The sequence below is a fragment of the Aulonocara stuartgranti genome (assembly GCF_965226115.1).
Source record: "Aulonocara stuartgranti genome assembly, chromosome: 7".
Lineage (NCBI taxonomy): Eukaryota > Metazoa > Chordata > Actinopteri > Cichliformes > Cichlidae > Aulonocara > Aulonocara stuartgranti.
Genome location: NC_138945.1, coordinates 33303772 through 33330159, shown reverse-complemented (window position 1 = coordinate 33330159; position 26388 = coordinate 33303772). Strand labels below are relative to the sequence as shown.

Here is a 26388-nt window from a genome sequence, read left to right as displayed (position 1 = left end):
TAAGACTTTTGAATCAGATTTCACAGATCACTCAACAGATGATAATCCAGTTTCTCAGGAGGACCTCCTCTTTCTGTCTAAAGTGAAAGCTGGAATAAGACAGAAGGAAGATGGCCACTATGAACTTCCGCTTCCTTTCAAGACAGACAAACCTAATCTTCCAGACAATAAACAGTGTGCAGTTCACAGGCTCAGCTCATTAGAGCGTCGACTGAGGAGAAATGAACAATATTACACGGACTATGTCAATTTCATGAATGAAATCATAAGTAGAAGAGATGCTGAGAAGGTGCCACAGTCTGAATTAGACAACCAGCCAGCATGGTACATACCGCACCATGGTGTCTACCATCCCCACAAGCCCGGGAAGATCCGTGTGGTTTTCGATTGTTCGGCACGCTACCAAGAAACCTCTCTAAATGACCATCTCTTGACAGGTCCAGACCTGACTAACACATTAGTTGGTGTGTTGTGTCGATTTAGAAAGGGTCCTATAGCCATAATGTGCGACATCGAAAAAATGTTTCACCAGTTCCACGTTGCAAGGGAACATCAAGATTATCTCAGGTTCCTCTGGTGGGATGGAGGTGATTTGGATTCTGAACCCTCAGTGTACAGGATGAAGGTACACCTCTTTGGGGCAGCTTCATCCCCCGGTTGCTCCAACTTTGGACTGAAATACCTAGCTTCACAAGGCCAAGGCAAGTTCAGCAAAGAAGCCATTAAGTTCATCCAAAGAAGCTTCTATGTAGATGATGGCCTGACAAGTGTAAGGTCGACTGCTGAAGCTATACGCCTGGTAAAGGAATCAAGAGCTCTGTGCAAAACAGGAAATCTACGGCTACATAAGTTTGTATCCAACGATGAGAGTGTGATTGCAACAATTCCACCACAAGAATATGTTCAGACCAAAGATCTAAACATGGCTCTAGGAGAACTTCATATCGAGCGAGCACTTGGAGTTCAGTGGTGTGTTGAGGCGGATGAATTTCAGTTCAGGGTGGTGGTAAAAGAAAACCCACTGACAAGGAGAGGCGTTCTCTCAACTGTTGCCTCAGTCTATGATCCACTAGGTTTCGTGGCTCCATTCCTACTTATCGGCAAACAGATTCTTCAAACACTGTGTAGAGACAAGGTAAGCTGGGACGAACCTCTCCCCGAGCACATCCAGCCACAATGGGAGTCATGGCTCAAAGATCTGCCTCATTTGGCAGTTCTAAAGATTCCAAGAAGCTACCTTCCATCAAACTTTGGTGAAGTCTCACTATATGAGCTTCACAACTTTTCTGATGCAAGCTTCAAAGGGTATGGTGCATGCTCATACCTTAGAGCGGTGAGTGAAACAGGACAGATAAGTTGTTCACTTGTCTTGGGGAAAGCAAGAGTAGCCCCTACCAAACTAACAACCATCCCAAGGCTTGAGTTATCTTCAGCTGTGACCTCAGTCCGCATTGGTGATATCATTAGAGGCGAGCTGGAGATTGAAAATGTGCAAGAGTATTACTGGACTGACTCAAAGGTGGTCCTTGGCTATGTGAACAATGATGCTAAAAGGTTCCAAACATTCGTGGCCAACCGCATCCAGCGAATAAGATCTAGCACAAAACCTGAACAATGGCGACATGTCAACTCTGAAAACAACCCAGCTGATGGAGCCTCAAGAGGATTGACTGCAGTTCAAATGAAAGAATCTAGCTGGCTGAAAGGACCCAACTTCCTTTGGCAGCAAAATCTCCCACATGAAGTGGGAATGGTGGGAGAAGTTGAGGCTACTGATCCTGAACTTCGGAGAGCACATGTTCATGCAGTTAAAGCAAGAGAACAGAATCCAATGGTAAACCGTTTAACTAAATTTTCTGACTGGTCCAGAGTGGTGAGAGCCATTGCCAGGCTCAAGAGATTTGTCAGAGAGTTTAAGGGATTTCAGTCGAGAACTAATGAGTCGACTAATCTTGAAGAACGAAGAGAAGCAGAGATCTTCATCATCAAACTCGTACAAGAAGACGCTTTCGCTGAAGACATAAAGAAAATAAGAGGCAAGAAGGAACACACTTTGAGCAGGCACAACAGGCTACGCCAGCTGAACGCTTTCCTGGACGAAACCAATGTTCTTAGGGTGGGAGGACGGCTGTCTCAGTCAGCCTTACACCATGATGTAAAGCATCCTGCGATTCTTCCGAAAAAATCTCATGTGTCAGCTCTGCTGGTCAAACATCATCATGAGCTTATACACCATCAAGGAAGGGGCATGACCATGAACGAGTTGCGCGCAAGCGGAATATGGGTCCTAGGATGTGGAAGTGTGGTCTCCTCACACATTTACAAGTGTGTAAAATGTAGACGATACAGAAGAACAACTGAGGTTCAACAAATGGCAAATCTACCAGGAGAGAGAATTGAGACATCTCCCCCCTTTACTTATTGTGGGCTTGACTGTTTTGGCCCCTTTATTGTGAAGGAAGGAAGGAGAGAGTTGAAACGATACGGATTGTTATTCACCTGCCTATGTTCTAGAGCAGTTCACATAGAAACCCTTGACGATTTGACAACAGACGCATTCATGAATGCACTTCGATCATTCATAGCTATTCGAGGACCCGTGCGCCAGCTAAGATGTGATAGAGGCACAAACTTTGTTGGTGCTAGAAAGGAGCTTTCTGAATTGCTTGAAGGAATGGATCAAGACCGTACAAGGGCGCTTGGTTGTGAATTTGTGCTGAATGTCCCATCAGCTAGTCATATGGGAGGAGTTTGGGAACGCCAGATTCGAACAATCCGAAGCATCCTGATAGCTATGCTCGACAAGTCCGCCAGCAGACTTGACACCACAACTCTAAGAACGTTTCTGTATGAAACAATGACCATAATCAACAGCAGGCCACTAAGTGTCGAGCATCTTCACGATCCTACTGGTCCGGAACCCCTCACTCCCAACCACATTCTAACCATGAAATCATCTGTAATTCTGCCACCCCCTGGACAATTCTGCAAAGAAGATCTCTATCTGCACAAAAGGTGGAGAAGAGTACAGTTTTTGGCCAATGAATTTTGGCAACGATGGAAACGAGAATACCTGCTAAACCTCCAACAACGACAGAAATGGCAGAAGCTGTCACGAAACTTGCAACCAGATGACATTGTAATATTAAAGGATGACAGTGCACCAAGAAACCAGTGGAAGCTTGCAAGGGTTGTGGAAGCCCTGCCCAGCGCAGATGGCAAGGTGCGAAAGCTAAAGCTTCTGCTCAGTGACACTACTTTTGATAAGGGAAAACCAATCACTAAATCAGTTTTCCTTGAGAGGCCTGTTCACAAAGTAGTTACATTACTTGAGGCCACCTAAAACACACGTAAAGCTAAATGACCTACACTTAAATGTACACTCACACATCACTTCCTTATAATTTTCATTGAGGAAAATCTCTCATTTTAAGTCAATGAGTGATTTTGGTGGGAGTGTAAATGCTGTTAAAATGTTAAGTTACATAATTTCATGAATATATATAGTTTGCGTTGAAATGTCTTTATTTGAAATGTACATGTGTAAGGTGAGAGCTAGTGTCTCGTGAGAATACCCTTAACGAGAGCACACGAGACTTTTCATGGACTGCGAGGGAGCAGATGTCTCTCATGAAGCGATTTAAGCTAAAAGTTTACTAAAAGAAAGGGCAATACAAGGACTTAAGGACCTCTTTTCAGGACAAGCAGCCAACGAGGTATTTGTCATTTGAGAAATGTTTTTTATTTGTGTTTGGACTTAATATGTGTACTGTAAAGTTGCTAATTGTTTGTACTGTTCGCTCGTGACCAGTTCTCACGGCGTAATGGCGTAATGGCGTATCGGCGTACTGGTGATGGTGAAGCTGAGGAGAGAAGGCCCAAGTAATAAACGCCCGTTTCAAAGAACCGACCTGTGTCTGTGTTGTCGTGAAGAGAGCTACAGTGACTGTATTGAAAATTTACCAGAAGCTTAACCTCACCTCCTCCTACAGTATATCTTAGTAATAGGCATTATAGCACACAAAAGCCCAATTCTGTGGGTTTAACAAATCCAGAACATTCCTTAAAAGTATGTCTGACATCTACTTGTGTCAGTTCATTGAATACTTTCATGACAATAACTAACATGCAGTCTGCAGAGTGTCTTTATTAAACAGGCGCAGATCTTGTACGTGTTGGTATATACTGACATTTTGGTGAATGAGGGCGAGTCTTCAGACTCTGCATTAAATAAAGGGATACATGAGATCACAAAATGTGCTCATGAAATTTACAGCAAGATGTCATCAATTTTATATGTTTTATCATTCAATTATTTATAAGGCACTCAAACCCCCTGTCACTCAAGTTCAAAAATGTCAGGTAAACGTGGATCCATACGTTCTGTTGATCTGGAAACATGGATACATTCATGCAAAGATCACTTTATTATGAAACCCTCATTGATGCTGCATATAATGCATGGTAAATGCAATACATAGTATGGTTTCTTTGAGTTTAATAGCTAATGTTTGCATGCACTAAAATAGCAACAAATTTATCAGGCAAATGTAAAATTGTTATAAAACTGCAACAGCACCAAGGGAAAATACACCCAATACAGCCTGTAGGTTTTTTTTTGTTATTCATAAAAACTGAGTATTTAGTGTCCCGTGGGAGTGTCTAAGGTGATCTGTGGTTTGTCTGCCAGAATATGCACATCACTGTGCTCAAGCTTTTTAGTGCCAAAAATAAGAAATGCTTTTAAAAATAACACCATGAATTGCTTTTATTTGTCAAGTTACTTCAGGGCACCTTTTCTAGCTGGAGATAGTCTTTCAGGCTATGCATTTGCAGTTGTTGTCATGCTTCAGAATTCATCATGGACCAATCACACGTCCCCACATACTGTTGAATAAGTATATAAGCACCTGACTTGACTTGTTGTTTTCTAGATACAAGTGAAACATCTAGACAGACCTGAATTAACGAAAATGAGCACTGAGTGATTTCTTTTCACTCTGAGGTAACATTGACTGCACAAACTGTTTTTACAGTCCAGTGGTGATCTAAGGGCCACGTTAAAGAACTCACAACTAAAAGGTTTCTTTGCTGGCCCAGAATTGAAAGCGCTTTGCAGTAATCAAGTCTGCTAGTGATGAAAGAATGCTTTATTCCTTCGGTATATGCCTAGGAGAGAGGGTGAGCTGTGCACCAGAAATATTCCTGAGATGATAGAAGGTGGATTTTTTTTTTTTTTTTTTTTTGCTACTTCAGATGTGAAATTTAAATAAGGAAAAAAAGAAACACACACACACGCTGAGGTTACTTGTTTGGGGCTTGACATTTTGTGCTAAGGATTTTAAGTCAGAGACGAGCCTCTGTTTTCATATTTTACCTGCAGTTCTTCTTAACTAGTGTGGCTTGTCTATGTTTGTCCAGGTGTAGACAACAGGGTAACACCCATTAGCTGATATGAAAAACAACATTGTATCACATTGAAGTTTTCTAAATCAGTGTTTATTTTCTTATGAATTAATGCCTCATATGCACTGGGCATTAAATATTAATGAGCACAGTGATTAAAAGTAGGGAAAAAACATATATTGCACTGCACTGTCCTCAGTCTCCAATTCTCTTTCTAGTATCAGCTGGTCAAAAGGTATGAAGTTAAAAGTTAGCTGATAGATAATGAATCAGTGGAATCAGAAATGTATCTCGGCAGGTGTTAGATGCAGAAGGTTATTAGTTTGTAAATACTGGAAACAGCATATTTTGTGTGTTTGTAAATGTGCAATTTCACCACAATGTTATAAGACAAAAAATAGGCCAAAATACTTCATTTATCTCATGGTTTTTAACTTATTTTTTTACCCCCAAATTATGTAAAGGACAATAAAAGATAACATTATGTTGTAGTCTCCAAACACAAAGAAAAATACAGAAATAAAATAAAAATAGAAAAGAGAAGAAATTCTGATGTTGCAGTAGCATCAGTCGTGTCACTTTAAAAGAAGAAAAAAGATATTGCCCTGAAAACTGCAAAGCGCCGAATGAGCTTTTCTCTATGAGAGGTTTCATAAAAGCTCTGTTTTGTGCCAGAGAGAAGATGGAGTGAGCAGGGAATGGCTCATGATTGCCAGCATATCATGCACCAGACAATTGAACAGTCTCTTAAAAAACAGTGGCTGGGATAGGGTCAGTTGAGCAGGTTGGGGGCTTAATTTGCATTACTTCTCCCCTTGAGCATTTCTCTAAAACAGGTATTACTGTTCATTATACTCAGGTTAATACTCAACCAGATCTCGATTGGTGGGGGGGAGATTCAGAGAGGCTTTTTGGACCTGATATATATTGCTGTTAACAGCTGAGTAGAGCGTATGAGGATTATTCTGATTATCTATGACTAATGGTGGGAAATAAGCCTTTTTTTTTCATTTCTTTGTTAAAAATAGTGAGGCGCTTTTTGACAGTGCCAAAATAGATTTCCTATATTCATTTCTCCATTTACACTCAGATTTCATGCTGTTGTTTGGGTTTAAGATGCAATCATGGCAAAAAAAAAAAAAAAAAATCAACACATCCCTTTGAATTTGTCATATTTTCAGTGTATTTTGACCTTTGTACCTTTTAAGAAAGACGCTATTCTCAAACTAATTATTTCATGTTCACAGCATTAATTACAAAAAGTAAAGTCATTCATGTGGAAACAGTAAGTAAAGTAAAGTCGTACAGCTGTAACACCTTCAGATCCATAAATTTCGGATCAGGTGTTCCAGATTGGGTGCCAATGATTGGACACTCTTTAGAAGTGAGAGCTGGAACCTGTCTTATTTAAAAAGTATGACATCAAGAGTCTGGTGTTTTCTTTGCTATTGAAGTGTGTCCTCTCATGTCAAGATCTAAAGAACTCTGTAAGGGAATCAGAAAAAAAGTTTTGGGTGCCTATGAGTCTGGCAAGGGACTTAAAAAGATTTTGTACAAGAATGGCTGCCCCAGCAAATTTAGCCCAAGAGTAAAGTGTTTGATGGAAAAAGAAGTCTCCAAGAACCCCCTGGACTTTATTCCAGGACCTACAGGAAACTCTTGCTACTGTTCGTCTCAAAGTACATGTGCTGACCTGCAGATGAGATGTGCAAGGAAAAGACTTGGCTGCCTAAAAGTAACATTAGGCCAAAACCAAGACTCTTATGCCTGGCTTTTTGGGTTGCTGTGTTCCAGACTGGTAACTCAAATGTCGATTTGTCAAGTCACAAATGCTGTGACCATCACAAATGTGATGTGATGAGCATGTCACTTATGGACATTTGTGTGTAGTGTCATGATTTGGGGTCGCTGTGGACTGGGGAGTCTCTGAGTCCCAGTTATGAGCAGTTATTATCTTTGCTGTGTAAGATATTATGAATTTATTAAGTAGTTTAAAACTGAACCTGAAGGGTACCCTTTGATGGTATAATGGTTCCCATCAAATAAGCAAATCAGCCAAGGAATGGCTGCAAGAGAAGTGATGAAGAGTTATGAAAAGGCCTAGTCAGGTTAAAAGCTACGTTATCATCTTGTTGCCGTTCAGCAGAAATGATGTCACAAATAGAGCTGGCTATGTTTGTTTTACATTGTAGGAGGATTTAAATGGGCTGTACATGAAAAAAGCCCTCTATCATAATACAGTTGACTGAAATCTACATGTGGCAGTGGCAGAAAATTTTACAAGAGCCTGGTGGATAATTGTGCAAAAATACCTACAAGTTATTGATGCCAAACAGGGCAGTATTAGCTTAAGAGAGCAAGAGTAACGTGGATATTAAATGTGTTTGTTGAGTTATTAGAATAGAAACTGCTAATTAAAAATGCTAATTATTCCATGTATGAAAAAACAAACAAACAAAAAGCAAACAATTTATTTTTTTGAATGAGCCCTGTACATCTATCATTTTTCATAAGTAAATCACCTTAGGAAAACCTTTTTGTTTTTTTGTTTTTTCCACTTTATTGATTGATTTATTTATTTTTACCACAAGGGGAATCAGTAACTCCCTGAAAAATTATACCCATGCTAGCGAAATATGATACAAAAAGTGAGAAGGTAGTTTAGTGCTGAAGCCTTGGGCACAGTAGCACTTTTGTGCTATACCCTAACACATGCATGGCTTTCTGTCTACACCAATAATGCCAACATGCTGTTGCAGGTATTATCCTTGCCTTATTAGTTCAGCATGTTAGCTTGCAATTAGTTGCTAATTACTGCTTAAAAAAAGTAGAGCTGAAGCAAATGGTAATTTTATTAGGTGATTACAGGTATTTAATTATAATGTACTGGATAAACTAAAGCTGACACTTTTAACCTGGGAAAAAACGAATATAAGGAAATGTAAATATGTGGCTACATTCTCTATATGTCTATTTTCCATAGCAATTCATTCCATAGTTGATGGCATATTTTAGTTTTGACACTAGTGCTGCTGAATAAAATTGACGATAAAGAAATGTACGTCCAATAAACCTTTGACCTCTTGTTTTATTTTGTCCTGTAAGATGGTAAAAAACAACTTCTTACCATCTCCAGTTTTATTCTGCAGGTTGTCCTCTGTGTGTCTGCCTGTTCCTGAGGCAGTTAACATACCGAGGGTTTGATAGAGATTTGTTTGCTAAAGAAGCTGGCCCCCGCTGCAACTGACTGATACAGTAAATGCGCCGTAAAGCCTCATAATTGAGTTAAAAGAGCTTGAAAAGCTCTGTAGGCCTTCAGCATTGGCGATAAATCTTTGCGGTCACTGACAGTGACCCATATCACATTTTTCGATTGATTCTCTGTTAACATGAAACTGAAACAACTAAAATATTCAGTGGCACTGGCTATTTTTCTTCAATGCAAGAGGAAAACAGTAGTGCTAAGAAATATCCAAGTTTCTTATAGTACGTGAATGTGAATGTGGCTGAAGGTGGTCCCTAACACCAAAGTCACAAGCCTGTTAGATGGATTTGTTTGTTTGTCTTTTTTTTCCTTTCTCTTTAAATATAAGGATGTATAACATGAGTGGGCACACTGCCTCTCACTCTAACTGAAATAAAATGAAATGTCCTTAACCTCCATCTGCACAGAACAGTGAATAACAATATTAATAATAACAAAAAAAAAACCCCTCCTACACTTTTGATGTTCTGAAAATGTGCTAGAGAATATTTCCCTCTTATTCTAAAGTAGCTGGTTTGCTCTCATACTGATGTTTTTCTCAAGGTCTCTAAAGTCACGAGTGAAGATCATGGTAGATGGGACTCTACTTATCTCCAGGCTGATCCCAGAGGACTCTGGCAACTACACCTGTGTGCCAACCAATGGCCTGCTCATGCCGCCAACTGCCTCTGCCATCCTCACAGTGATGCGTACGTTTGTGTGTGGTCTGTGGCTAATATATAATAAGATGTCATAAGAAGAAATATTTACTGTGTACTTCATTTATCCCAGATTGGTCAATTCTTTTTAGCTACAACACACAACATCTTAAATAAGTTAAACATACACTAATTAATGTACTATATAGCAAGTAAAATATTTCAGTAACTCCAGCAGAAACAACATTTCAAATGGCTACAAAAGTGGTAAAGCAATTAATAGTAAAGCATTAATTGGCTCACAAGTGTCTGTTTTAACTAAGCTGAAATTAATTAAACATCAGGGTACAGATGACTGTCTGCTAGACAGATGTGTTGCATTATAGAGATATTGTATCAAGTATGAAACAATTTTCCGTGTCTGTCCTTGTGGCAGGGGAGCTGAATCAGTCTGTTAGAGAAAGTGCTTCAATGTTTGCTTAGTAACCTCTGCAGTACAGCATAAAAGTTGTCCAGTTTTCATCCAATCACAGAGCCACTATGAGTCCTTAAAAGACTATTTGTAATTTCCTTCAAATTTCATTTCTTTTCATTATTGTCTCTATTATTATGAATATTATTGTCATTAAGGCCTGAGCACTCACAGTGTAAAGGCCCCATTGTATCTGCTGAGTTTAATATTATTTCGACAAAATAATTGCCTGTTTGAGGGCCTAAATTGCATGAAAACTTGTGAAATCTGGCAGTAATTTGGCATTGATTAATTTTAGAAACAACTTCAATAGCAAGGTAAGAGTCCACATGGACTGCCTATGTAACATTTCTGGATTTTAAAACCTTGGTCACCTAGAATAATCAGGTCATTCCCAGTAACCCTCAAACCATTAAAACACACAAAGATGCAAAAAATATTATCAAAGATGTACTTCTATGGGGTGTGAGCATGACACATTAGATAGTGTTTCAGTGGATGGTGCTGACAGAAATCCATCAAGTGTTGGCATCACAGATGGCAGGAGGCTAACACACATAGTAGAGGAAGCTGACACACCTGTATGTAAGTCAGGCGTTGAGTAGCTTGGTCATCCAGAAAGAACCAGAGTCCATTTGCATCACAGTACAAATAAACTTTGACTTGTTCATCTTGTTTTAGTTCACTATGCTGCATTTTCAGCACTGATAACTTCTGAACAACTTTCCTCAGCACAGATAACCAAAGCTTTAGGATCAACTGTGCTGTGTGAATATAGAGTAAAGAAACTCAGCCTTTGCACAATCCTCCTTTTCATCTAAGTCCATTAAGGCAAGAACCAAGCTCCCCTATGCCTTGAAAATGTCTAGATTATTATTTTTTCTTTAGAGGCAAAAAAGAAAGTGGATTCTAAGAAACCAGCCGTGTCATATATTTTATATAGTTTATATATTGAAAGGGTGGTCTCCTTATTGAATGAAGGGTACATGTACATATAGAGGTTTTACAGTGTGTATACTTCTGTTATGTTTCTGGAGTGGAGATGATATATGTATTTTTGAAAACATATTTCTATTTTTATCTAGTATCTTTGATAGTCTTTAAAATACAAATATGTATCGAAATTAGGTTTTACTTGCCCATGGGCAAGATATGTTTAGTCCATGGTCCTGACAAAGATAAAAACAAAATTATAACTAAACTGGTGAATAGAATATTTAGGAAACCATAACATGATTAGTGTGAGTACATATATGATGGATTTATCTGCCAATGCCAATTAGCAGATTTACTACATATCTGACATGTTTTGCTTACTGTGGGTTGCTGATGACAAAGGGTCAATTAGTCTGAGCTTTCTTTCATATGTCGCATGTATTCCCTTCATGTGGAGTGGCAGTCTTCACTTTAGAAACATTGTAGCATCGTAAGGTAGACAAACACTGTGATGGACAGTCACAAACAATATTTTAAGCTTCATTTTAAGCACTAAGTCATAAAAAAACATGTCCTGATTAGTTTAATTACCACTAAGAAAGCCCCAGTCATATTTTATATATTGAAACAGTGATCTCAGAAAAAATATATAAAAGACAGTAGGAAAGTGAAAGTAACTGATAACTTTAATGCCAAGCGGCAAAGGATATCCGTACCTTCTTTCAACAGAGGTACAGTGGAAATTACAAAGTTCCTGGATGAGACTGATAACTAGTGTTTATTAAGGAAATCTATATAAATTAAATCAAAAAGATGAAAATAAGATTCCAGAGACATTAAATATGGTGTTTTATTGCACTGCTGTCAGCAGTAGAATTAGTTCTGAAATAAACTGTAATGAAAAAATGCACAGTTCCTAGAACTGATGTAGAAAACTAGACCATACATTCCCTTGAAACCCCAATTTTTGTCTTGTTTTTTCCGCTTATTGTATTTTTTATTTGTGAGGCTTCTTTAAGGTTTTGTAAACAGTTCCCTATTAACATTTTGCTCTTGCCTGTGAAATATATTATTCTGTCAGGCACTCAGTCAACTGCAAACTTCTTATACTGAATACACAGACTTGCAGAAAATGCACTACAACAAAACAATTGTTTTTCAAAATAAGTTATGGATCATGGCACAGTTCCTCTGCAGTGGTATGTGCAGTTTTCCTCAGTGTTGACACAGTAAAGTATTTGAATGCTTAACTATTACAAAAATAAATAATGTTTTATCTATATAACTGTTCTCAGACCCAGCCCAGGCACTAAAAATGCCCCAGGAAACATACCTCCCCACAGGTATGGATGGTGTGGTTTCCTGCCCAATGGTAGCTCAGCCCCCGCTGCTCCGTGTGGATTGGATGAAGGACGGAGAACCAGTCGACCTGTCTTTGGTAATAAGAATAATAATTTCCACATAACCGCACATTTTCCTTAATAATCAGCCTTTGCTGTGTCCTTAAAAAAATGCTATCCCCTGTTCTGTGCACCCAACACTAGACTATTGATTTATGATACTCACAAGGAATCACTGGCTGTTTTCTATTAGTACAGAATGCACAATTTGTCCAACATTGCTGTGAGCTTTATGACTCGATAGCTTTGAGCATTTACTATATTTATTTACTATTTATGTAGTTATTTAAACATTATAAATTCACATTTCCTGTGCTGACGCATCAAAATATGTTCTGTTTCCTAGGTCTAAGGCCATGCAATCACATACATTTTAATAGAGTGGCAGACTTTTTTCAGTCTTAAAAGCTATGAAAGCCATCCTTAAGGCATTCCTTACTGCCCCGTGTACTCCCATCTTTTTCTATTATTCTTCTGCTTTCACTTCAATCTACTGCTCATTTCATCTCATTGGATAAATGGGTGTAGGAACCATTACAGATGGGGGAGGGGAGTAGCTTTGTCCTTTCTTTAAAAAAAAAAATAGTTGCGCACACACACACACACACACATACATACATACATACATATATATATATATATATATATATATACATACATACATACATACATATATATATGAGGTGGTGCAACAATACTCGTATCGATATTGAACCGTTCGATACAGTGCTTTCGGTTCGGTACGCATATGTATCGAACAATACAGAGGATCGCAAGTTCGATTCCTGCCTGGGGCGTCTGTATCCAGTAAGGGTCCTAAGGCTAGACCCCTTATGCTAAGCAAGCCTACCGCAGACATGAGCGAGACAGATAAATATGAAGGCATGCCGGCTCGGACGCCGCCCGGATCAACAAGGTCCGCGTCAGGTGTTGAGGAACCAGGGTACCCTGACGAAAAGTGGGCTACTGGAACAAGAAGGCATCGGTGGGCAAGAGACGAAAACAGGGCGTTGTTGGAATGCTACTACGCAAGTAACCCCGGCGGAAGGGGCTACATGAATAGGATGAGGGACCTATGGATTCTTCGATACCCAACATCCACAATGACGGCGAAAAGTGTTCCAACATTCGAAAGAAGGGACTGCTCTCACAGCTAGAGATTGACGAGGTACAACACAAATGCTACGGCAAGGGGGAATCAGGACGCCCGGTCAGGGGGGAGATATCATCACCCCCACCCGAGATTGGGTACATAGCCCCAAGTGCGATAGGAGAAGGATCGTTGAGTGCGAGAGGAACTGACCTGAAAAATAGGATCATGGCCAAGCTTGAAACCTGGATCCCCCGTAGCCGGTTACCAAGATTACGTGAAGTACCCTCAGAAGGTCTGCTAGATGATGTTAATGCAGCACTACGGACAATACCTACAACCACGATTACCAACACTAACAAGCTGATCTACAATACGGCAGCAGTGATCAGTGAGATGCTTGGCTATAAGTAGAACAGCCACAAGGGGCAGTACCCTCCATGGATCAAAGTAAGATCAAAGTAGCACGGAGGGAGGTTAGCCAACTAACGGAGTTGCAGAAAGGTGCGACAAAGAAGGTGCATAAAAAATACAGCAAGCTGTCCATACCTGAGGCCTTGGAAACTGCCAAGCAAAGACTCACAGCCTTGGCCAGCCGCTTGAGGAGGTACACCAGAGAGATAGAAGGCAGGAGAATAAACCAGCTGTTCTCAACAGAACCAGCAAAGGTGTACTCTCAGTGGCAAGGGAACAATAAGAGAACAGCACCACCAAGGCTGGAGACGGAGCAATACTGGAAGAGCATATGGGAGAAGGACGTAACCCATAACGGCAATGCTCAGTGGCTAGTGGATCTGAGGGCAGACCACAGCGACCTCCCTGAACAGGGTCCAGTAACCATCACAGTGGCAGATATCCAAGAAAGGGTCTCCAGTATGAAGAGTTGGACAGCACCAGGGCCCGACATGGTTCACGCCTACTGGCTAAAGAAGCTGACTGCACTCCACGAGCGTCTGGCAGCACAAATGAATCAGCTGCTAGTTAACGAGAGACACCCGGAATGGCTAACTGAAGGTCGGACGGTCCTGATCCCCAAGGACCCCAAGAAAGGACCGGTCCCCTCCAACTACCGACCAATAACCTGCCTCAGTACTACATGGAAGCTCCTGTCAGGCATCATATCGGCTAAGATCAACAGGCACATGGGTCAATACATGAGTGAGACACAGAAAGGAATTGGCAAGAATACCAGAGGCGCAAAACACCAGCTACTGGTAGACAGAACAGTCAGCCGAGACTGCAAGACCAGACTGACCAACCTGTGCACTGCCTGGATTGATTACAAGAAGGCCTATGACTCAATGCCCCACAGCTGGATACTGGAATGCCTAGAATTGTACAAGATCAATGGGACCCTAAGAGCCTTCATCAGGAACTCAATGGGGATGTGGTGTACAACACTAGAGGCCAACTCCAAGCCCATAGCACAAGTTACCATCAAGTGCGGGATCTACCAAGGAGATGCTCTGTCCCCACTGCTGTTCTGCATAGGCCTGAACCCCCTCAGTGAGATCATTAACAAGACTGGCTACGGATACCGACTACGGAACGGAGCAGTTGTCAGCCACCTCCTGTACATGGATGACATCAAGCTGTATGCCAAGAGTGAACGAGACATCGATTCACTGATCCACACTACCAGGCTATACAGCAATGACATTGGAATGTCGTTCGGACTGGAGAAGTGTAGTCGGATGGTAACAAAGAGAGGGAAGGTAGTCAGAACTGAGGGGATTGAACTACCAGAAGGCAACATTGCAGACATAGAGGACAGTTACAAGTACCTGGGGATCCCGCAGGCGAATGGGAACAATGAAGAGGCCGCTAGAAAAGCTGCAACCACCAAGTACCTGCAGAGGGTCAGGCAAGTCCTGAGGAGTCAGCTGAATGGTAAGAACAAGATCCGGGCCATCAACACGCACGCCCTGCCCGTGATCAGGTACCCTGCTGGGGTAATAGGCTGGCCAAAGGAGGAGATAGAAGCCACTGACATAAAGACAAGAAAGCTCCTTACCATGCATGGAGGGTTTCACCCTAAGTCCAGCACCCTGAGGCTGTACGCTAAGCGGAAGGAAGGGGGCTGGGGACTGGTGAGTGTCAGCACCACAGTCCAGGATGAGACAAGGAACATCCAAGAATACATTGGGAAGATGGCCCCAACTGACCGAGTGCTCAGTGAATACCTCAGGCAGCAGAAACCCAAGAAAGAGGAGGGAGACGAGGAACCATCATGGAAGGACATGCCCCTGCACGGTATGTACCACCGGCAGATAGAGGAGGTGGCTGATATCCAGAAATCCTACCAGTGGCTGGACAAAGCTGGACTGAAAGACAGCACAGAGGCACTGATCATGGCAGCACAAGAACAAGCTCTGAGTACAAGATCCATAGAGGCTGGGGTCTATCACACCAGGCAAGACCCCAGGTGCAGGCTGTGTAAAGATGCCCCAGAGACAATCCAGCACATAACAGCAGGGTGCAAGATGCTAGCAGGCAAGGCATACATGGAACGCCATAACCAAGTGGCCGGCATAGTGTACAGGAACATCTGTGCCGAGTATAACCTGGAAGTCCCGAGGTCAAAATGGGAGATGCCCCCAAGGGTGGTGGAGAATGACCGAGCTAAGATCCTGTGGGACTTCCAGATACAGACGGACAAAATGGTGGTGGCTAACCAACCGGACATAGTGGTGGTAGACAAACAGAAGAAGACGGCCGTAGTGATCGATGTAGCGGTTCCGAATGACAGCAACATCAGGAAGATGGAACACGAGAAGCTGGAGAAATACCAAGGGCTCAGAGAAGAGCTCGAGAGTATGTGGAGGGTGAAGGTAATGGTGGTCCCCGTGGTAATCGGAGCACTAGGTGCGGTGACTCCCAAGCTAGGCGAGTGGCTCCAGCAGATCCCGGGAACAACATCGGAGATCTCTGTCCAGAAGAGCGCAGTCCTGGGAACAGCTAAGATACTGCGCAGGACCCTCAAGCTCCCAGGCCTCTGGTAGAGGACCCGAGCTTGAAGGATAAACCGCCCGCAGGGGCGTGCTGGGTGTTTTTTATTTTTATTTTATATATATATATGCTGGGTGTAATATATATGCCTATATCTATTTATATCTATATTTATTTCTTTTACAATGTAAGACCTTGGGAAGCAGCTTTTAAAATTAAATCATTCCCTTAGTTTTGTGTGCAAAACAGCCACCCGCTTCCTTTTCCCCCTCATCTTTACACAGTGAGCTGACCCCCTCCTCAGTGCTTTATGTCTGAGCTGTGGACATGTCAGCAGATGAGATGCACCACAGGAAATGCGTTAGATTCCTGCAGTGTGGGACACAGGCGCTAGAGTCAGGCTGTTATTCTGCCAATTATTCCAATTCTACCATGGACGTCACAAGCTCTCATACCCACAGTAATACTTTCTTACTGCCTCATTCTGGGAGGGGGGGCATGATAGCAATTTTGACTTCATTATACTGAGTGGCAACCTTTTGCACAGTCAAAGCTAAACACAAGCCTTCCAGCTGTGACTTAATGGAACAAAAAAATGACTGAAAATTTACGGTTTTAAAAGCAAATGCTTGAAAGCTTTGCAGGCCATTTCTGTTATGTGTGTTTTGACTGACCTGACTGAGAAAAATAAAAAAATAAAAAATCTTTTCTAATCAGACAAAAATCACATCTTTTAACATTTATTGTAAATCTCTTCTTGCAAAAACGGTGCCATTTGGATGGAATCTGTGTAGCAGGGACTACAAATATCAAAAACTGTACTTACTATACAGTGAATCATTCATACATATCTGAAAAGCGCATATTTTGCTTGCTTGGTTACGGATTTCCTGCCATTTAGCTCTTTGAGCATTCTGCCTACTTCCTGTTTAAAATATGTTTTTTACATTTACTTGGTGTATTATTCAAAATTGTGTGTGCTAGTTCCTTTTAACCTCTTACTGTGAGAGGTGTATACAAATTGTGCATTTCTCTCAGTATCCAGGATGGACCTTAGCACCAGATGGTTCTTTGTTCATGGCAACTGTCAACGATGATGCAGCGGGCATGTACAGGTGTACTCCGTACAACAGCTATGGCACTATGGGCACATCTGGACCAACTAGTGTAATTCTACAGGTTAGTGTGCAGTCCAGGCCACCTGGGTCTCTCACCACAGGGATGCTGTGTATCACATGAAGCCACTGTAATGATGTACGCAAGACAGATTACATTTCACGCACCACAAATACCGCCTTTGTGGTTTAGATGTGACCTAAAAGCTCATCGAATCTGCCTCCGAATCTGTCCTGTTCTTATGACTGAGCTGTCAATTGTGATAATTTTAATTAGCCACAACTGTATCTGTCACAGCGAATTAAAAACTTTAAGAGAAACGACATTTTATTGACCTTTTTACTCTGACGTGAGCCCTCTGACATTAATAGAAGTCAACTCAGAGTAACTACAATGGTGGCACTATTGGGGAGTTAATTGTGTGGCTAATCCTTTTGTTATTAAGATAATCTTGTCCAAAGCGGCAGTAATCCAGTCTTAAAATCCATTGTTGGGATTGCTGCGGACTCCTTAATTCAGCTATATTGTTTTGGCAATTCGCAGGATCCCCCTTCATTCAGCATCACTCCGGAGAAACAGTATAAAGTGGAGGCTGGTAGAACCCTGCTTATCCCCTGTCAAGGAAATGTGGACCCAACAATTAAAGTGACCTGGAGCAAGGTAAATTACCCACTGTGGTTTATTTAAAAAGCGAGCTGTCCTGTTTTATTCATGTCAGTGCAAATGCTTACACGGATCTTCAATTTATATTGTTTACTCAGAAATCAGAATCAGACACATGAGTCAGTGCTTGCACAGGACATAGAGTACATATGATGCAGTCTGGGTGTATATAAACAGATACATTTCCAGTTATTGTTTTCCTGATGTACTTTTCTAAATGAGTAAAGACAATATTTTTCACTCTTCCACCCTGCATCCATTTGACTCATGATGACTCATCTTGCACTTAGGGATGTATACATAAATGTATCCAGTAAAACACGTTGAGGGGTGACTGCCTAACCCCTCCCATCGTATAAATCTGTACTTGACCTTAGCTTGTGGGTAGTAGTAGCTGGTGGAGCTGTATCATGTAGGAGGCGTGTGTTTTGATTGCAGTTGGCAAAAATTTTGTTTAGGCTTCCAAAGGACAGAGGTCTAATTTATTCATTTCTAGTTGATCCTCCTCCTCCTCATCTAAGAACATGGATAAAGGAGGTGTGGATGGATGCAAACAGTGCTGTACAGCTCTATGATGTGTTGTGCTGTAGGCACTTAACATGCCATCTTCTTAGTTATCTAAAGGATTTGAGCTCATCTCCTGTATAATAATATCCTACGCAGATTTTCCAGTTCACTTGAAAATAAGTCGCATTACAGAAATAAGAGATGCTCTTGCTGCCATTTGACTAGTCTAAGAAGTAACTAGACGAAATGATGATGAGTGCAGCCAGAAGCAAAATCAGTGCATCAGTGTCTTTCCTTGCGAGAGATTGAGACCAGTCAGCAGTTGAAAGAGCAACTTTATCACCACTTTTTATTATGAAATTGCCTACTTTTCAATTAAAAAAAAGGACTTTATATCCACACTCACAGAAATAAGGGCAAAAATCGAATGGTTGTATAACAAAATTGCTATGCATGCTGTAAACTTTACGACTCAAATTTAGCAGAAATCTGCTGTTTAACATCCTTTGTCATTACATCTCAAATCCAGTCACTTGGAGTATAGACAGTAGACTGTATATAATGTGGGTATAACCTTAGTACACTCACCCAGCAGATATTTGAAGTTTTCACTTAACCATTTTGGCTACTGCCATAATTTTTGAAAACCAGACACTGTGAATTGGACCTTTGTTCCATTCCTGGTCTCTGTTGTGGCTCTGTTTGCTATTCTAGCCCACTTATCAAACAATTGGCATACACAGCATTGTCCATGTTGAGTTGGGGTGCAACATGTTTGCAGGGTTTGAAGGCTCTCCACAATACCTCTTCAATGGACACAACAACAGTATCATAAATGAATCATGTGATGTTTCTACAGTCATTGGTGTACAATCAGACCTCTTTTCACAAACAGGGCCCCCAGTGGCTATTAGAAGAATTGCAGGTTTAAGGCAGTTCTGCATTAGCTTTTCAAACCTAGAGGACTACATTCAATTTTTCAATGGAGCCCAAACAAAATCAATCAATCAATCAATAAATAAGCTTATCAATAAATATATTTCCCAATATGTCTGGTCAGCAATGCATATTAAATTGCACAAGTTAAATTAACTCTTGACTTGTGTTTGATTTGTAATTTGTTTGTCCTAATATGTCCCAGCTATTTGTGAAAGTTATAAGATGTTTCATTCATGCTATAGGTACATCTGATTATGCCAACGCAGAGAGTTTTCTTCCACATGTGAATGGTTTGGTGTTTTTGATAGGTCGGCCTGGCTCGTAGCGTTTCCTACTCCGTAGAACCGGATGGTTCTTTGCTGCTGCAGCCTTTGACCAAGGACCACCAGGGGGTGTGGGAGTGCAGCGCTTCTAATCGTGTAGCCTCAGTAAAGACCAGTACACACGTATTTGTTCTGGGTGAGTCCTGTCTAACAATACCATAACCACACAGTGATTACATGAGCTGTGCACATTTTTAGTTTTTACTTTCCCAAATTATTTTCTGTATACCTGTGTAAACCTTTATTACACCCAGCACAGGCCAGATGCCTGTGCCTCCACTCCGCCTCCGATGGATAAATGTGGTACAGAGAGAGATGGCCTCTAAACTCCAGGTAGTTGAAGTGCTGGCCGATTTCCATCAACACCTCTCCATTCCCTCCATTACAGGAACCAGTCCCCATGCGGCTACCTCTCTGTCCGTGTCTCCAGGGGTGAAGCAGGCCAACATATCCTGGGAGGCAGGCTTTGATGGAGGATCAGCACAGACATTTTCAGTTTGGTGGGTGTAAAGCCACCCACTTTCTTTTCGGGCAGTAACCATGGCAGCCATCGACAGCAGTGGTATCACTCTATTGATCTCCCGAATGAGGAGTTCATTTATCTGTTATCACTTGTTGGCAGCTTCAATAAAAAAAAACGCTGCTACAGAGCATTACTTTATAATGCAGTGGCCATGCTAGCTACAATACAAGGTTACTGACAAAAGAGAGGATAATCTGCCTACTTTCTTTTCCTGTGAATCAGCACTTTTGTTCTGATGAATCATAGATGAATGGATTTTGTTTTAGATATGCTTGTGGTGTGGTGGAGAGAATAAAAGGAATCTTAAATTGGTGGAACTTGGTCAAAAACAACCAGAATTATGTGTGCACTGTTAAAAATAAAGTTTAGCATGAACACGAAGTGTATATTTTCTAATTAATTTCAAGAAATAAATAATAAACTATATTTAGATCACTATGTATTTTTTATGTCAGAGAATACTAGTACAGAGATACACAAAAGTTCTTCAAAGACCACACTGTAACCTGAGAGTGCTACATCAGATGAACATGAGATGAGCTGTCTTAATCCTTGAGAGGGAACTGGGTCAGTGCTACAGTAAGGAGCACATAAATAAATCTAAACGACTTCAAAAATACTCAAATAGATCAGCCATGAAGGATAAACAACCTCCCGAGTCTTGGCTGCAGCTTCCTTTGATAGCCTGTGGTCACAGCATGTGTTGCCGTGACCACAGGTTAAATGAAAATACTACAGTGAGAAAAGCAAGAGGATGATCGTCTTACTATAAGAAGTTCAGCATATAAGGATATTTGGGTATAATGTGAAAGTTATACCTATTGAAACTTTAATCACCATACGTTTCAGTTATGTTCACAAATGATTTTTTTAAAAAAAACATGTTCTTGTTGCACTTTGTTGCGTCTAGCAGAAGAAATGTTAAAAATCATGCATATGTGTTATAGCTCTTTGGGCAGCTTTTTATTCCTCTTGAAAATGAAACAAGTCTCTGCTCTTGTAATTTTCCTAATAAAAGTGATTTGCTTGTTGCAGAACACAGTAAAATAAGGTCTCTGCACTGAATTCTTTGTACACTTGAATATCAAAAGAGAAAGTCAGCTTAACCATGTTAATGTTACCAGTAGCACTGATGGAGTCCAAGTCATCATTTAAAAAAAACAAAAAACCTGCTTTTCTGAAACTGGTATTAATATTTCTTCTGCTGTTTTTGAATAGGTGAATAGGGTATTTTTTTAGCCTTAAGGTCAGGTAATTTTCTCTGTAGAGAAAAGACGTGTAGAACCTCAGCTCTGGTAGAAACATGAAAATCACTATAATTGGAGTTGCAAGCTCTCTGTGCAATTTCACAGGATACATCAGTGCCGTCTCTGCCACACATTCTGGAGCTGTTGACGAATATGAATGTTTAATGAAACCTACTTTTCTGTCATGTTTCATAAAATCACACTCCCAGAATTCCCTGCTCCTCTTTTGTTCTCACTCCTTTTCTCTTTGTCTCGCCTCCTCTGCAGGGTGAAAAAGATTTCAGCAAGTGATGATGATGGGAAGCAGGACTGGTTCTCTGTGCCTGTGCCCCCCTCCTCTGGCACTAGGCTGCAGGTGACAGGCCTGTCTCCTTCCACCGACTACCAGTTCAGTATCCTGTCTCAGAATAAAATGGGAACTGGCCCCTTCAGTGACATCGCCACTACACGGACTTTGGGTCAGTATCATCCCCTGGTTTTATCTAAATCTGTCTACGGAGCTGCAATTTCAAAGGATGATCTTATTTTGGCACAAAATGGAGATTTGCTGTCTGATTCACTCCAAAGCTCCAAAGCTAACACATCTATTATCAGATGTTTGTATTCCTCCTCACTCTCAGCTGCAGCTAATTAAGGTTAATTCTGCCCAAAGGCCAAAAGCAAACTTTAGCTGTTGTGTGATAAATACACGAGTCAGCTCTCAGTGACAATAATAATGTTCTTGCAGTACAACTAACTTTGTGACTGAAGAAGTCTGTAAGTTATTTCATCAGTTGGTCTATTCCCCAGCACAAACCTAAACATCATTTTCAGTCATGATTTTCGGTGCCTAGAAGATGAAACCTAATGGGTTTATCTCATCTTTCACGTCTTTCACATTTCAGGCTCGGTCCAAAAATTGATTAACTGGTTCGCATACATGTGTTGTTTCTTATCTCACTATTGCTACTTTTAAATACCGACTTAAAATGCCAAATAAACACATAAAACAAAAGGTCTGCACACTCATTGCAACTCTTATAGCATTCTTTGATCCCATTTAAGCATTCCTGTAGTGACACAAACTGGAAACAAAATACAGTGCAGTGAAACAGGATTTCCTCTCTTCACGATTTCTTATTTTTCTTTTTTATGTTTGCTACACGTTTCAAATAAAAAAAAATTAATGTTAGACAAGGTCAACTAAATGAATAATATATGCAGTTTTTAAATGATGATATAATTTATTAAGGGGGTAATAAGCAAACCTACCTGTGCCTGTGTGTGGAAAAGAAGAAAGTGTGTACATTATTGTACTTTATTGAGCCCCGTGGGGAAATTGCTCTCTGCATTTAACCCATTCACTCAGTGAAGCAGTGGGCAGCCATTGGGCACCCGGGGAGCAGTGTGTAGGGACGGTACCTTGCTCAGGGGTACCTCAGGGTAGCTGTTAAGGGGAATCGAACCCCCGACCTTCCGATCATGGGGCAACCACTCTACCTACTGAGCTATCCCTGCCCAAAAAAAGTTGGCCCTAAATCTAATAACCTTCTTATCGCTGGGGAGCAATTTTGGCCCACTCTTCTTTGTAGAATTGTTTTAATTCAGGCACGCTAGAGGGTTTTCAAGCATTAAAGGCCCGATTTAGGTCATGCAAAACCATCTCATTTGAATTTAATTCCAAACTTTGACTAGCTCACCTTTGTTTTGTCTGTTTGAACAATTCAGAGGTGGACTTGCTGGTGTGTTTCAGATCATTGTTCATAGGTTACTTTTTCACATAGGTTTGGATAGCTTTTTTTTAAAATTACATTTTGTATTCACTCAAGTGATCTTTGTCTAATATAAAGTTTTTTTTTTAACTTTAAACTAGCGATATCCCCATTAGCTTGCGCTAAATAATGCTAAGACACTAAACGGAGATAAAAACATATAAAGCTTAGCATGTAAGCACTGTCAGAGCAGTATAAATAGAGAGAGCTGCCAGCATGCCTGTCACTCTTTTTTATGTTTAACTTTTTTTTTTTTTCCAGCATTGGGCCCATATGTTCAAAGGTATTTTGTGTGATTTACAGCTCTCTGGTGTCATCAAAAAATTATCAAAATTTAGCTTAGGGCAAAAACCAACATTAAAATGCAATGTTTATACACCCAGTGGCACTACTCTTTTCTTCATAGATGAATGGATAGTACATTAAAATCCGTTTAGTCCTCTGCCTCAGACTCGTGAAGGCTGGAGTTGTGGCTGTTGCAGTCTGTGGAAATGTTGTTAAATGCAGATTTTTCTTTTCCTTGCTAGAAACATTTTTTTCATTCCAGTCAGAGAAAATATATCTGTGAGACATCTGAGAGATCATGGAAATTAATTTGAAGGTGAAATCCATTGGATAGGAAGTAAAAAGATAACATTTAGATTTTTATTTTTTAAGATATTTATGTTGGGAGCCAAAAAAAATAAAATAAAGGCCTAGACTCAGGGGAAACAAACAACCTGATCACGTTAGTTTGTCTTTGTTAAACATTCATGGCAGCAGTTAATTATAATAATATGATAATCCTGAAAATAAGGAGTAAGCATGCTATATCAGTGGTTTCAGTTAGGAATTAGATAGATAAAATTGGATGGATGGATATGTTTTATCAAAAAGTCTTGAATTTACCAAACTGCATAAAGATGACTATGTGTTTCTTGTTTGGTACACTGCAAAAGACTAATGTCAACCTCTCTCTTATTCCCCTCACATTCTGAAGATTGAGCATCAGTGGCTGTAGCAATTTCCTCTGGTGTAATTTAATTTTTCCGCCAGAACATATCAAGCTGATCGACTGAAGCTCTTTCTCATTCTCTCTGCATCAGATCCTCCACCAAGGAAAAATAAACTAAAGCCCCCTGCATTGCTGTCAGCTAATCGGAGTTCAGCAGGTGTTGTTCTGCAATGGTCCCTTTCTGAAGCACAGCACCCTCCCGTCACTGGCTTTGTTCTCCAATCCCGCACCGAGCAAGGGGAGTGGTTTAATTTGGACGAGGACATCAGTGCCAACAGTAGCGAGATAGTGGTTCCGGGTCTGCACAAGGTAACACGCCAGACACGCTGCTCCCTGCGAGACTAATCAGTCCATGCTCCCTGTTGAATGCCTTTGAGATTTTTATCTAAGCTTTCCTTCCGTGGTTTTACTTTTTCAGACTCTCAATTATACACACTTCATGGCAGTCATCACTTTTCTGTCATATTTCAATCTGCATGCGGTGCCTTTTTTTTTTTTCTCCTCCAGTCTGTTTCATCCTTCCTCTTTCTCTCCTGTATAGGCCTACATGAATTCAAATGAACGTCATTAGCATTGCAAGCACAATCCGGTGTTGACAAAGTGTGGTTTCATCCTCTGTCCTCCCCACTGTGTGTGTGTGTTTGTGTGTGTGCGGATGCTGGTCTCAGGACTGTGTGTACGAGCTGCGACTTCTATCTCGACGTGGGGACTTGCTGAGCGAGCCCAGCCCATCAGTCAATGTCTCCACTGCAGGTAGGTTTGGTGAGCAACCTTGCTCACTTCACATTTGTTCCCCACCTTCTGTTTGAACCCATTCTACTTCCTCAGTCTCCTTGTCCTAACTCTTTCCCCCCTCTTTCTATATTTCTTATCCCATCCCTCTGTTCCCAGCGTTAGACTAAAATTAGAGCAGGGCCTCAGGGAAAGCTGTCCATTAGAAGCCTGAATGATTGAAATGGCTCCACTAATAACTTCTCAAAAGAGTTAGTGATTGAATTTGCACTTTTCTTATTATTATGTGAATATGGCATGAATGTTACATTAGCTAGAGTACAGAGATATTAAACAGAAATCTGCAACCCCTAATGGTGTAGGACCATCAGCACCAAAACAATATCCTGTTGATTAACACAGCTCTGCTGATAATCTCAGTTTTACATCTGACAGATTAAGTTATGCAAAATAATTAAGTTGCTGATTTGATGAACATTATTATTATCAGGGATGTAGACTGGAGATTAAATCTACCTAAAAACCTTTTAATCATGTAGAATGTAAATTCATTGTTTTAGTATTATTCTGTTGTTGCTATTGTTCTCAAGTTTGTGCTTTCCCCTTTAATCAAGTATATATTTAGGTAATCCTATAGTTCTATCCATCTATATCCTTCTCTCTCCATCTACACACACACACACACACACACACACACACACACACACACACATATATATATATATATGCATATATACATATATATCTATATCATGTCACAGGTATGGAGATTTACCCGTCCACTTCCCGGCTCCTGGAGTTCGTCCCAGAGTCGTTACTGGCCGGTGTCCTGGGTGGGGTCGGCTTCATGTTGTTGGCCCTGGTCTTGCTGCTGGGGTCCGCCTGCATCATCAACCGCAAGAGGAACCAGCGCTGCAGAAAGAAGAGCGATGGTAAAATGCTCCTCACTCCAGAGACACAGCAGACACTCACTTTGATGAACTGCATCATGAATATAATCATTTATTCAATAAAATATTGAAAGCACTTTCAATCCATTATATAAATCATGGCCCACTGCATGGATTTGGCGCTCCTCTTGTCCACCCCCTTCGTCCATTCACTTGTAAAAGTTATTGATGTCATTTACATTACTTGCTAATTAGGGTAATTTCTCATTAGTGGCTGATAAATGTAAGTGTAATTAACTTTTTGGACAAGCCTGGGTGCCTCGGGACCTATAATGGGCTCTTATTACGGTTGATTATGTTTTTACGTCTTGGTCAGTGTGGTTGTATCCTACTGAGTCAGATACCATCTTGCCCCTCTCCCTTCCTTTCAGAGCCCCCAACTGCCATCTATAAATGCTCCCCATCAATGTAAGTACCCCTTTATCATTTCATTATAATACCTCCCATTCACCTTTCCCTCTGCCTTCCTTTAAGTGTGCTGACAATG

General features: G+C 40.8%; 2 protein-coding genes across 4 annotated transcripts in view; both read left to right on the top strand.

The window, feature by feature from the left end:
- Positions 1-26388, top strand: part of LOC309709925 (transmembrane protein 230-like) — a 133075-nt gene that overhangs the window by 45452 nt on the left and 61235 nt on the right. The gene's annotated exons all lie outside the window — the stretch shown is intronic.
- igsf9a (immunoglobulin superfamily, member 9a) overlaps positions 1-26388 on the top strand; it is a 66789-nt gene that overhangs the window by 35056 nt on the left and 5345 nt on the right. For all 3 annotated transcript variants that reach the window (XM_082538833.1, XM_082538832.1, XM_082538834.1), the window contains 11 exons: positions 9215-9360; positions 12013-12155; positions 17195-17335; positions 17816-17932; positions 19690-19840; positions 20093-20204; positions 21742-21932; positions 24311-24528; positions 24888-24972; positions 25713-25883; positions 26273-26309. In XM_082538833.1, the coding sequence (XP_082394959.1) occupies positions 9215-9360; positions 12013-12155; positions 17195-17335; positions 17816-17932; positions 19690-19840; positions 20093-20204; positions 21742-21932; positions 24311-24528; positions 24888-24972; positions 25713-25883; positions 26273-26309 (1512 nt within the window). The remainder of the gene's footprint in view (positions 1-9214; positions 9361-12012; positions 12156-17194; positions 17336-17815; positions 17933-19689; positions 19841-20092; positions 20205-21741; positions 21933-24310; positions 24529-24887; positions 24973-25712; positions 25884-26272; positions 26310-26388) is intronic.